At 39.2% G+C, this 14,228-nt stretch overlaps 1 protein-coding gene and 1 long non-coding RNA gene across 5 annotated transcripts in view; one reads left to right on the top strand and one right to left on the bottom strand.

Moving 5' to 3' along the window:
* LOC115444883 (hormone receptor 4) overlaps positions 1-14,228 on the top strand; it is a 60,626-nt gene that overhangs the window by 41,865 nt on the left and 4,533 nt on the right. For 3 of the 4 annotated variants that reach the window (XM_037444563.1, XM_037444564.1, XM_037444561.1), the window contains 6 exons: positions 81-185; positions 5,623-6,732; positions 6,808-7,022; positions 7,111-7,506; positions 8,680-8,872; positions 13,941-14,056. In XM_037444563.1, the coding sequence (XP_037300460.1) occupies positions 81-185; positions 5,623-6,732; positions 6,808-7,022; positions 7,111-7,506; positions 8,680-8,872; positions 13,941-14,056 (2,135 nt within the window). The remainder of the gene's footprint in view (positions 1-80; positions 186-5,622; positions 6,733-6,807; positions 7,023-7,110; positions 7,507-8,679; positions 8,873-13,940; positions 14,057-14,228) is intronic. The other variant, XM_037444562.1, reaches the window with a different exon arrangement.
* On the bottom strand, positions 4,925-5,628 carry LOC115444884. Its single transcript, XR_003938762.2, has 2 exons — positions 5,293-5,628; positions 4,925-5,207 (listed from the first exon to the last, which is right to left on the bottom strand). It is a non-coding gene; the product is annotated as an uncharacterized LOC115444884 (long non-coding RNA).

The following is a 14,228-nucleotide window of genomic DNA, read 5'->3' as shown; positions in this document are numbered from 1 at the left end:
CGTTCTTTAATAATTAAATTAGAATTTTAGCAAAACTTTTTTTCGTAGATATCGATATTAATATTTCGTTTTGTTTGCAGGAATAATGACACTCAGCCGCGGGCCGTGTGACCTCGACAACATGAGTCTGTTCCAAGACCTCAAATTGAAGAGGCGGAAAGTTGACTCCCGATGTAGTAGCGATGGTAAGTGATCGAGTTGCACTGACTTAAAAATATTTTTTGACTACAAAACATAAACCTTTTTTCTGTCGAAATAACAAACTAAAAGAACAACCATAGACAACGTTACATCTTAGTTTTATTATCATAATGAAACAAATTCATGTAAAGAAACTCGTTTAACTAAAAAACCGATACCAGTACTGTTGTAATATACAGTTCCTATTGTTTTTATTTGACGAAATACATTTTCAAGTTTCCGATACTCATTGACATTGCGTTCAGCATTAAACAGGTCCAACGTACTTACAGGTGTAAGGTCAGAACTCTATTGTTATTCATCGGAGATGCATTCGCAAATTGCGAGTCCACTCACGAACCGCTATCACTTTCAAACGATAGCGAAGTGCCCCTGTTAGTTGTCATTTCGTTTTCATTCGGACGTGCTGTATTTTATCACCTACAAATAAAATGACGTTTATGACATTCAATTAATATGATGCCAAATAAAGAAGGTATGTTACACGGTAAAAGTTATAAAAGATGTTCCCAATTATATTTTTAAACGTCTTGTTACATAATATCAATGTATTAAGATAATGGGAAAGCGTTTAAAGAATTAAAATAAGTGACTAAACGTTTTTCAAGTATCATCAGTCGTCACTATGAGGCACTACATTGTAAAGTTTTAGTTGTTAAATATAATATCATACTGCGAAGTGAAATCTCTTTAAGGTGGTAGCTCAAGGTCCATTTTCATACATTTTGTTTCGGCTTTAATCTGGGTAACTAAACAAGTATTGGCAAGTAAAGAATTTAAATTCACGTCTAGTTAGTGATTAGTTCTCTTTAAAGGCAGAAATATCCATGATTATTAATTATTTTTACATTTTTCTTTCAACTGCGAGAACTAATCACTAACTAGACGTGAATTTAAATTCTTTACTTGCCAATACTTGTTTAGTTACCCAGATTAAAGCCGAAACAAAATGTATGAAAATGGACCTTGAGCTACCACCTTAATACGAAGTTCACAACCTCTGTGACGCAGCGGGTCAAGCGCTGATATTAATAAATGTCACTAATAGCCATGAATGAAAAACCAGAATTATACACGAGTGGGTTAGTGAACTGAAAAACATTCAAATTTGGTCTTTATCATTGTAAATACGTTAAATATTGTTTTAAAAATACTTAAACATCACTTAATTAGGTAAAATCAGTCATTGGAACTATTTAGACAAAGACGTCTACCTCTTTGACAATGCTTGAACATCAATTATACAATAAAATCAATAGATTACGCAACGTGAAAATCATAAGCGAATTAGCATTTGATAATCTTCGTAATTTAGTTGGGTAATATCCGCGCGTCATAACTGCGCGAGAGCAACCGTGTTCGAGAAATGCCACTTTCACTCGGAACCTCACAAAAAAATACTCAAAAACGAGATCCGGTTCACCGACCGAGCGCGGATTAAAATCGTTATTACTCATTCGACAAAACATTAAATAATTTTTAAAACGAAAAAGACGTTCGATCAAATTTAGAGAAATATTGTTTTTACCAAACTTGTATTATGGTCGAATGTTGAGAAACATGCAGGTTATTATTGTTCTTGTGTTCTGATATAACATTTAATTTAATTCAAGAAATTTATAAAATCAATATTATGGCATTAAATCTATAAGTACATAAATACAAATAGATGGTGCTGATTTATGTAATCCTCTTTATTGTCATCTATAATTTTCATTTACATAACTATATTCATGAACTTGCGAATTCTCCAGGCAAGAAGAAAGTAAATCGTTCAACTACTACTATTTTGTAGATAAATATAAAAAATAAAATAAAATAAAGAATACCATTATTCAATTTCAATTAACTTATATCACACGTAACATATATGCTAAAACTCGAATATTGAATTACAACAGAACATATATGATTTAACCAATGTTACCAAAAATAACATAACAATAAAATAACGAATTTAATTATAACAGTTAAAATAAATGAATATTACACACGGTTACATAACGATGACGTATAACATGAAGTCACGATGAAAGTTTACGTAAACCGGAGAGGTGAAAGTAATAAATACTTATGCCGTAATTATCACTATTGTGGCCTCATGAATAACTCATGAGAGAAAGATTGTTCCACGTAACATTCCGCTCGAGGCGTTAATGTTTGATTTTTTTCTCTTTTTGTGCTTTCTTGGTGTTAAGCAACTATGTTTTTTTGCTGTTCGATTTTCAAAATATGACCTTATGGAGGTTTATGTGTGTGTTTATGTTAGGTACATATTATGTGTTAACTAAACATTGCGTCGTTCTACTTGGAGAGTTTTTTAAGTAAATAAAATCTAAATTATAAAATTAAGATTTCTTACCTTCCTTTTCTTTACCTTAGAATATCAAAACCTATATTTTCGCATGTTAGTCGATCTCGCAAATTTTAACAACTTCGTTAAACTCTAGCGTCATCTAAAAAACAGCACAGTGTCGTGTAAATAAACGTGTGGTTAATGCAGAGGCATGCGAAGTTTTTTCCGTCGCGCTCACGTGGGGGCGTGACGCGGTGTGACGCGGCCCGACGCGCCCGCCGTCACTGTGACGCTACCCTGCGATAACGCAGGGGTGTGCCTGAGATAGGTCATAAATAGATACGATAAAAAAAGGTTTAATATAATTTTGATATTGGCGATTAATTATTCAAGTTTTAAAAAAAGAACAGAATTAAAACCAAATGCACTTACTATTTAAGAATCAGAAATTTGTAGTGATATTGCTATCGTATTGATTAATATGAGAAGTTAAACAAAAAAAAATATGAAATACTAGAAGGAAACCCGGAATACGGAAAAGTTTCTCAACTCTGTGTGATACCTTCTCTTGCCTTTCTATCTCAAGCTTCCAAGTTCTGTAACTGTATAGCAAGAAGTATGTTATGTTTTTATGAGAACAGTTATAAAATGAATATAAAATGCACAGCGACAAATTATTTACAGTTGTGAAAAAATAGTAAATCAATAGAGTCGATGCTCTCATAAATGCTGAAGGCCTTTCGATAGCGGAGAGCTGCGCGTAAATTATTTACGTTACTTACTACGCAGCTCTGACTACTACTAGTTCTCGATTTAGAAATATGTTTAAAAGAATTTTCAATTATTTTTTGTTAACAGTTGAATATATTTTATTAAAATCCAGAAAGTTATATTGAAGGCATGAAACAAAATATAAACTTACCGAACAATAATTGTTGTATATATATTTTCATGCCAACTATATTTTAGTAGCTTCAAGCATGTACGCCAATCTGAACACGAATAAGTTTATATTGCTTATGTGAAAGTGGTTCCGTGGTCTAGCTCTTAAATTAATTTAATAAGTTGTTAACGATTAGCAAAGTGATTCGATAGCGAGATGACAACAAAATGTTAAAGTTTAGAATGATTGTATCGATTCGCCGGCGCAGCGGCACGTGTCGTCACGATGCCTCGGGCCCGGGGTGGACGGGGTGTCGGGGAGGCGCTGTGGTAGGGGTGCGACCTACTTTCCTCTGTGTCGCTGACCGCCGCCGACCTTCGGCTTGCACCGATCGAATATACGATCGCGATCATCCGCCCAGAAATAAAAGAGTTGCAGGTTGCGTAACCGGCTCCATTGTTTGTCTGTGACGCTTCCTAACTTACTCGCGCCGACCGCCACCGTACGAAACTTGACATTCGTGACCAGACATTCGATTACCTCTACAGGCGAATTTAAATAAATAACAGTTTATAGGCAGGTGCGTAACGATGCCAGTACGACGCAAAGACTCCATTTACCTCGTACGCGTAGGTACGCATTATCGACATAACAAGTACCTAATCAAAACGGGCTATTTATCTAGGCGTCGTACAAGCCTACCTAGAACCTCTGCGGGCGGCGATTGCATCACGCGGCTAGAAAGATCGGTCCCCACCAATGATGTGGCAAAGGACGCGGAGTGAAATAGAGATCGTCCTCGAAGCGAGAGCGGTGCACGCGTTGCACTAGTCATTGTGCGGTTGCAGTTCGCACGCACGGCCGCCTGAGTGACCTAATAGCGGCTGGAGGGAGGGACCGGGAAGCGCCGCGCGGGGAGCGGCCGCGCTGCCGCTCGTGCGGTAGGTCGGGCTCACTGCGCGCGCCCGCCGCCCGCCGTCGCGCGCCGCGCACTGGAAAACTTTCTTCGCGGCTTTTCCTCGTGTAAACAAAACCGTGCAAAAATTTACATCGCCGCGAGCACGCCGGCTCGCGTCACCGCCGAAATCGCCGACACCGCCGACGCCACGCACAAATGACGTTCCATGATTTACTGCACATTCGTATGTTTCGCCGCTTCAGAATTCGCAATCCGATCCCCGGGGACAATTATGTGATTAATAAACAGCGGCAATTTTATGGAGTCATTGGACTTTCAGCTGTGTTCGCGATGTAAGCCAGGTCGCATACGAGGGTAACACGAAGCCTATGGATTTAGTAATAAAAAGTCGGTATAGTTCCTGGTTTGTGAATTTACTTGTGACAATTTGATCTTTATCTTAGAATATTTGAATAAATTCCTTGGAGTGCTAAAACGGTAAAGGAACGTTTAACTTGTTGCTTTAGAAGTGTGTCGTCATTTACAATGTTGATCCTGCCTTATATGACACCGACGATAGTAATTTAATTACTTGACGGTATCTCTGTATGTATTATGAAATTATATCTTAGAAAATGACTTTGTGTTGCGTTTAGTAATAACTTTATTGAGCACATTTATTAGTCTGAAATACATAGTATGCAAAGATATGAGTGAAACGTAATAGCTGAAAGTAATATATTATACATAATAATAGTGTGACGTAGGGCCCTTTGTGATGTGTGCGCGGCCCGCGGGACGCATCACGGCGCGCACAACGCTTCCGGGCGCCGCATCTGCGCTCACGTCGAGCCGCTTTCACTTTCTCCTCGCGCGCCGCGCCGCCACATCTCGCGCTCGCACCTCGCGCCCGCCGCATCCACCGCGACCTGCACCAACCCCGTACTCTCTATCTCTTCCCCCTGTTATCAAATAATAATATTATGTATTTCGCCTAATAATATATTCGCTAACATAATACATCACCCGTCGAAACTGTGTCTCATGAATTACTGTTTTCTGAAACTTCATCCATAAATAAAATAGATTAGTTTTCTATATACTAGGAGCCGCTCACGTCGTGACGCAACCGGCTAATCTAGTCGGCGGCGTCGGGAAGTGCAGTGTCGCGTCCCCGCCCCGCGCCCCTCGCCCCGCGCCTTCTAACTGCGATCACACCGCACGGTCGTTGACATTTCACCCAGTTTCTATTTGTCGCTTCTGAAAAGTCTATGGTGTTCTTTTTGTTTGATGCGGAAGTGCGAAGTAGTGTTGTCTGATTGTTAAGTGGTGGTGTTTCCGCAGGCGAGTCGGCCGCCGACACGAGTACGTCGTCGCCGGACCCAGGCCCGCCGTCGCCGCGCATGGCCGAGGCGGGGTGCAGCACGCCGCCGCACCCGCCGCCCGTGTTTGACGGCGGCGGCTCGCCGTCGCCCTCGCCCGCCTGCCACCCCACCGTCATCCGCTCCGCGCCGCCCTACTCCGTCATCAAGTTCGAGGGGGCGCCCGGTTCCGTCAAGGCGGAGAGCTCTCCGGCGAGTAGCAAACATGACGCAGCGCCGCCATCACAGATGTCCTCTGTCAAATTAGAAGGTACACAGCAGGAGTCACCCCAGCCCTACCGACCCCGCACTATAGCTCCGCCTCCACCTGGCTCACACTCGTCGCTCACCCCGGGTCCCTGGCCGCCGTCCGCCTGTATCAATGGAGTAAAACCGGAGTTGATAGGCGGAAACTTCCCACCGCAACCAATCGAGCCTAAACCAGGAGCACGAGGCCAAACACAATGGAGAGGGACACCCGCCGTCATCATGGGCGAGTCGGGTGGTGTTCGGACGATGTTTTGGACGTTACCAGCGCCCACCCCTAGCGGAGAGCCAGCGGCAAGCGCATCACATACGCCAACGCCTCCAACGCCAGACCCTGCGACGTGTAGCGAGGAGTCAGCCGCACGGTTACTGTTGAATTTAGGTGGTGAGCTAAGGCGGCCAAGAGGTCCACCTTTAAACATGGAACTATTATGGGCTGGAGACGTATCACAATTACCCGCGCACCAACAGTTGCACGCGTTAAATTTGAGCGCAGCAGCAGGAAGCGTGGCGGGTGCATCATCTGTGGCAAGTTCCAGCTCACTCACATTGCCAAGGCCAGAACTCCGCACTTACGCCCCTGAAACTGAACGTGATGAGGATGAACAACCAATGATTTGTATGATATGTGAAGACAAGGCTACCGGACTCCATTATGGCATCATTACATGTGAGGGTTGTAAAGGTTTCTTCAAACGGACTGTACAGAATCGAAGGGTATACACGTGCGTTGCTGATGGTGGCTGTGAAATAACAAAAGCGCAACGGAACAGATGCCAGTATTGCAGGTTTAAGAAATGCATCGAGCAAGGAATGGTATTGCAAGGTACGTATCTCAACAATAAATATAGTTATTTCATAATACCCGTACCTAACTAAATAAATTCTAATTTTAATGCAGCGGTACGAGAGGATCGGATGCCAGGAGGAAGGAATAGCGGAGCTGTGTATAATCTGTACAAGGTGAAATACAAGAAGCACAAGAAAGCAAACAAGGCGGCGACGACGACGAGCCGAGCGTCACCGCCCGAAAAGCCTAAAGAACCTTTACCACCACTCCCCCCGCATTTGGTCAACGGAACCATACTTAAGACTGCACTTACTAACCCTAGCGAGGTAAGACTTAAAACAAATCTCTATGCAAGTTATATTAATATATTTCCGATGTAATGATGATGTTTAAATCTACCGCGTTTTTTTACAGGTGGTTCATTTAAGAGCGAGACTGGAGAGCGCCGTGTCTTCATCACGAGATCGCGCAGTGCCCTTAGAAAGAGCGTTACACATGATCCGAGCGCTAATAGACTGCGACGCGATGGAGGACATAGCCACGGTGCGACACCTACCAGACCTACTACATGACACCTCAGAAATAGGAGACAAACTGTGTAAAATCGGCGATTCAATCGTGCACAAAATGGTCGCGTGGACGAAACAACTACCTTTCATCATGGAAATACCGATGGAAATCCATTCAAAACTGTTAATGGAAAAGTGGCACGAGATCTCAGTGCTAACGACAGCGGCGTATCAAGCGATGCATGGGAAACATGCGCATGCGCCGCCCTCGTCGGACCACGAGCAAGACTTCATGCAAGAGGTGAGTGCAAGTCAGGTCAAGATTGTTAGGTATGCGCGAAAATGAAAGTTGTAAGTTATTTAACATAGAATCCGCCAGTAGCAAGCCCTAGATCTAGTATTAGAGTGCTCCAGGTCACATTCGCTCCAGAGACTTCCGCCACATGCGGCGCAATGCGGTTACGTGATCTGCATCGGCGCTTGCGCAATCGCGGTAGAAAGTCGCCGAGTGGCAGACACCTAACTGCACTCGGACGTTTGCACACTCGCTGCATAACCGGCTGTATTAGAATCGTAAAATAATTCAATGAATCGAACGTTTCTATTGTCGCTCCGTCGCCTTGAAATTATAAGTACCTAATAAACATTCAACATAGGACCGTTATAACGCTTTCGGCATGGATGAAAGTTTATCTATCGTAACTTGCTCTATTGTTTTAAGGAAAAATATGTTGTCACTACCGAATTACAATTACAAACGTATTTTGATTCTTTAGGCGTCCAATTCTATGTAATAGAAATCTTTTAAAGACCGTTATTTTTACAATCCTAGTAGTTAACTGCTTGATTATTATTTACATTATATACAGGTACTAGATATGGCGTATATAACCTATGGATAATACAGTACTTACCTTATCTCGCCACCTTTACCTCTAATCCATACTGCTATATTGGACAGCCCTAATACACAACATTGGTATAAAGATACCGTTTAGGGTTGTCAGTTACATGGCGATTGTTACAACAATTTTCGAAACACAACTATAATAAATCAGAGCCAAACAACATAATAACAAAGGTACAATGCACCGATTACATAAACAGCGGTGCAGTAACAGTGGTTACACACACATTTTCATTGTCTAGAGCATTTCCTACCACTTACATATACGATATTACGTAATTACGGGACCAATGTTTATTGTTAATGACTCGTAAAATAATTTATTAGTACAAATTACATATATAACTATTTCATTGATCGTTTTATAATTATAATGCATAAAATAACTTAGTCGATTTCTTATGCATATTTCTTTGATTTTTTAAATTTAAAAATCTTTTTTAGATACTGTCGAATGAACATAAAATAAATTTTTAACAATGTACTTATGTAATGACATTCGAATTCTGAGCTTATTCTGATCACTAAAAGTTCAATTTTCTCTAATTATAAAAATGATCTCATTAGGTGAACGCAAACCTTCGGACGCTACAGAACTGCCTGACGTCACTAATGGGCCGGCCCATCACGCTAGAGCAGCTGAGGCTCGACGTGGGACTGGTGGTGGAGAAGATGACGCAGATCACGTGCGTGTTCCGCCGCATCCAGCTCCGGATGGAAGAGTATGTGTGCCTAAAGGTTTACATACTGCTTAACCAAGGTATGTTGTAATTTTGTGTAGTTTTCTTCGTGTAGTGTTTTATAGTGTTCAAAACAAATACTGTGTAATTAACATAAAATTAAACAAATCTCATTTATTTTCGTTGCATAAAATATTTATTATGTATGCAAATTGTATATTTTCCAAATATATTTTAATAAACACATGGATAAAGGTCTTGCAAACTATAAGTCAATATTTTATATATTATCCGTGGACAATAACTATTACTCTAGTTCAATGTGGTTTCAAGTAGCTAGAGATTCATGTAGAAGCTTACTAGCTTTTAATCGCAACTGCGACCGCATGAAACATTTTTTGCAGGAAAAAAAACTACTTTCCTGTGATAGAAAGTGTTCTATATCATTCCCAGGATCTTAAACTATCCCCATAAAAAACATAATTGAAATCCGTTCGGCACTTTTAGATTTTTTACCGTTCAGGCAGACGCGGTGGGGCTCTTTATTTTAAAATATCTAAATATATAAGGATGAACCTGCTTGTTTAGCTTGGCCTAAATAATAGTCAGACAACAAAACCCCATTAACCAAAAATATGAACGACTTAAAAATAATGTTCATTGACTCAACTGTCGAACAATTTGACGTCAATTTAGACAATATAGAATGGACATTCCGATTTAAAATTGTGTTAATTGGTGAGTGGATAACCTTTCACCGCACGGGCATTAGGGTCGGTCGTTATTTAGGCTATGTAAATAGAGAGAAGCGGAACATTTCCTTGTTTTCATATTGTGTGGAATTTATGAATGATTTCGTTCTCGTATAATTAATATAACGCGCACAGACAAACTTAAAAAATATTCTATGAGTGTTACAAATATCATTTTGTATATTTTGCATAACGCTGTGTTAATTTAATCGCTGTAATTGAAATACGAATTGCGTATAGCATAACAATAAACGGATGCTTAAGGTAAAATGTCATTAAATTTCGTATATTGATGACAATAACACACTCATAAATAAATTGTTCTATACAATAATAGTTGATAATCCAACAGAATTTAAACATTCATCACTCCTATTACGCATTTAATAAAAAAAGTGAAAGAACGTGAAACAAAACAATAGATCGATCTTTGCTTAAAACCACCAACCGCTTCCTATTAGATTTAAATACATTTGCATATTAATCAATAAAGATATAGAGCGTACACTAGCGTACATGACTCAATAAAAGGTCCGCAACAAAATGTCGGCTCGTTTATTTCGCGTGTCAATGCACCGCAGCCTCTAATCCAGTTATAGACAACTCCAGGGGTGCAACGGCCCACCGCATTCATGTAGGTCAGTTAGCGTTACGCAAGCTAGCCATCCTATCGTGACGTATGTACCACCTGACTCATTATACTCGTTTTACACCAGCCAGGCCTTTTTATTTCGCGTCGTGCAAAAAGTTTGTTTATTGATATTAAACACGTGCTGGCCGGTTTTATTTTACGTGTGAATATTTTTTGTAGTTTTTAATGAGCAGACTATTGTTATTATTGCAAGGTGGTTATTGATATAATGGTTTATTATAAGTAAATATAAAAAAAACAAATTTATGGTGTATGTGAATTGAATTAAGGATAAGTTTGATGCAGTATATATAAACGTGGCATTAGCATAACTAGCAACTATTTTTGCATGTTTATATCATCAAATAGTAAATTGAAGTATGTTCTAATTTCCTTATATATTAATAACGTAGTACCTCACATTTATAAGCAATGAAATACAAGTAAGCATCAATACGTCATCTCGGTGACCCAACAAAAACTTGTAACAGCAAACAATAAAAAACGCATTGGTTTTAAAACTTACATACGTAAAAGCGACATTTTACAACACACTCATAAACCATAACATTATAATATGAGACAACACAAAATGTGTCCGTTTAAATTAATATGATTTATGGTCCTTGTAACCCAGTTGCCGGAGACGCGAGGCGATTCGTTTGCGAAATCGATTAAAACAATTTGTTCACATCACTAATAATTTCACTTGTCAAAATCGGTATTTATAGCTCGATGTTATTCGAGCTCTATTAACTTAAACATGAATACAAAATATTATTTAAAATTTTGCAAATATCTATTAGTTATAAATATAAAAATTGTGAAATAACGACTTCATAGTTAGTCTAAACAATTATAAATATTCTTCGATCAAAAATTATTTTATAGATTCTCATCAAATAATATTTCAATGCATATCCAGCTAAGATACTACGTAAACATAATATTATCTATAATAACATGTAATAGAGTCTATATTTCGCAATGCCATTTGCCTGCGTACAAAACATCATAATCGTATAATAAATACATACAGTTGCACATGATCTGTGAATTCTCATGAGTACATTCAGCCGCGAGTGTCCTTTACCGACAACGCAATTCTAAACTTGCAATGTGCACTCGTGTCCTAGTACTAATAGTAGGGAAACTATGACATCCTGTGTTATCGCACTGCATTGTAAGTGGGTCGATGCGCGCTCCACGATCGTGTTTGAAAATTATTTTCACCGGCGCGCAACCGGCGGCAACGCGCTGTTTATCAAACTACGAAAGTACCGCGTATTATGTTGCTTTACAACTTAAACAATGTAATTCAATATCCATATTTGTGTTTGCAAGACTCTATTAAGTATCCGTTAACGGTTTATAATAGTTTGGATATAAATAACTAAAATCGATAATGCGCATGGTGTAAGAACGCCAGCTGAACGTTTCCTGTATAAATTTTGTAATAGCGTTCCAGATTCACGCTAATTTCATGTCATTTCACAGACAAAAGCGGAATAGTTGGGTTGCATTTTATGTTTTAAATAACTTCCTCGGGTTATTGTTTTGTGCCGGTTCTGTGTTTTATAAATATTTTCCTGAATTAGCTGAGGTTGTTTGTTCGTTCTTTATCTACTAGTACAATATATACTATACATTAGTTATATACACACGCCTTATTATTTAATAATGCATTGTATGAGAACGAATTTTCATATTTGTTTTGAAAGTATTTAGTTACGGAAATGATGTTTTTCGTTATATGTATAGTAAGACTGAATCATCATAGGTCTAAATCTTTACAGTGCACATGGCCTATGAATAATTTTTTTTAGTAATCTATAGTTAACATACATATTATACATCGCCAGGTTTCACTTCTCTTAAGACTGGTTACATTATGTGAAATTTCTAATTAAATTATACGTAACCAAACTAATTTTAATAGACTTTACTTATGAATGCATTTCATCAAAATACAATAATAGTTTAGAACCAGCAACATCAGAACGCTAAGCCCAACAAAGCTCGCATACCGCGCACCAATTGTCGGTTATTTTAAATTAAGTGAACCATCAAAGAGAATTGACTCCAAATTGATATTGTTGATAACCTACTTACAGACATATTGGATCGACAATCAAAACTATGTGTTCAATGGAATGCATGTACAGAATTCATCTAGCGCTCGTAAGTTTTATCAAATCGACTTCGGTTTAAAATATAAGCAGTAAAACTTTTATATTGCAGTAGTGTAAAATGTTTTTGATAGTATTCTTTGTCAAACTTTATCTGGTGGAGGAAAAATTATTATGCGTGACACATATTTATTTCTTCAGATTTTATAGAGCATCCAAACTAACTCGAGATTACAAATAAATACACATCAACAAAAAAAGACATTGTAACGTCATGAAAATGCCTGATTATATTTGCTTGTTCCCATACAATATTTTAATAAACGATGGTAATTGTAAGGAATATTACTTAACTACATAGTCATACATAGCCAAATACATTCACGAACAGGAAAACACTCGAATTTCGATTGTCTGACTAATCTTACATCGTACTTGTACGAAAGTGTTAGCAAGTAACTAACCACAGCCGCTGGCCCGGCAAGTGCGAGCCACGGTGAAATGGAAAGCGCTTGCGCAACCGGCGTGGCCCGCCGCGAGGCGCGCCATTCTACGTGCGCGTGTGTTACACGCGTTATGTTGTGTGTGCGATAATATGTGCGTGTGTGTGTGTGGCTGCCATGTTGGGCAACGTGGATTTAGGCTCTTGGATGATTGGTCATGGGCTATAAGTTTAATTAATGGAAAGGCGAAAGTAATAGATTTGCAATTCGTTTCATATCTATTACCGTTTTCTAACGTAGAATAAAATATTAATGAATTATGTGGTTTAGAAATCAGTCGAACGGATAAAACATCTTCATGTATGACAATACTCAATGGACAACGCTTTCTTTCATAAAACTGTAACAGTAGCATACGAGGTTAATCTAGTATGAATGTCAATAGACCGCAAATATACTGTAAAATTGCAATTGTCTCATTGTAAGCATAGCGCATAATACAGCGCGCTAGTTACGTCATGTAACGGGACAACATTTCACTCTCGGGGCGGAAAGCGCGACGCGGAAGGCGAACTTTCTCTTTTGCGCAGCGCAGCGCAGCCGCTATGAAAAAACACAGATTGTACCGCGAGCTATCTACCGCTACCTCATCTATCTATATTTATGCGTGCACACGTAAACGCACCTTCATGTGCAATCACAATAATACGATTCGATTACGTACACAAATACTAGAATTCCAATAAACACTAACAATCGGCGTACTCAAATCACATGATACTAATTCGTCAATTCTATTCGGAAAACAAATAAACATCAATTAAAACGTTGCACATAAAACGGTCGCGTGTACAATATGGTGGAAAAGCGCACGAGTGCGAGCGGGACGGCGCGCGCGAGTGAGGACGCGAGCGAGCTCGAGCGGAGGTCAACGGCTAGCCGCGGTCGTTGCCCTGCTATCGGAGTGACCTACTGAGCGAGTGACGTCACCGCCGCACCGCCGCACCGCCACACCGCCGCACCGCGCGCTCTTTGGCATTAGTTCACCGCTGCCGCTTAACTCCATCTAGCGGCGAATGGCATAATTAAAAGCGATATATTTCATCATAATATTTACCGCTGAAACATAGACGACATAATTTAGCCTCTTTAAAGGCTTAGTGAATTTTAAATAAAACTTTGAATTGTTTCAGAAGTGGAGCTCGAAAGTATCCAGGACAGATACGTACAAGTGCTGCGCAGTTACCTGGAGCACGCCACGCCACATCACCCCGGCAGACTACAGGAACTGTTCGCAAGGATACCAGAGGTACATAAATATTTCCACATTAAAAAAATATATAATTTTATGACAAAATACAATTAAATTATTCTAATTCTTTAATAAATATAATACATATATCCTAGAAGGCTCAAACTTACGCTTACTTATTTCAAGAAAAATTGTTAACAAAAGTGGAATTGATACAATCAATCGTTCA

The sequence above is a fragment of the Manduca sexta genome, chromosome 28 (assembly GCF_014839805.1).
Source record: "Manduca sexta isolate Smith_Timp_Sample1 chromosome 28, JHU_Msex_v1.0, whole genome shotgun sequence".
Taxonomy (NCBI): Eukaryota; Metazoa; Arthropoda; class Insecta; order Lepidoptera; family Sphingidae; genus Manduca; species Manduca sexta.
This window is presented reverse-complemented; position numbering and strand designations above follow the sequence as displayed.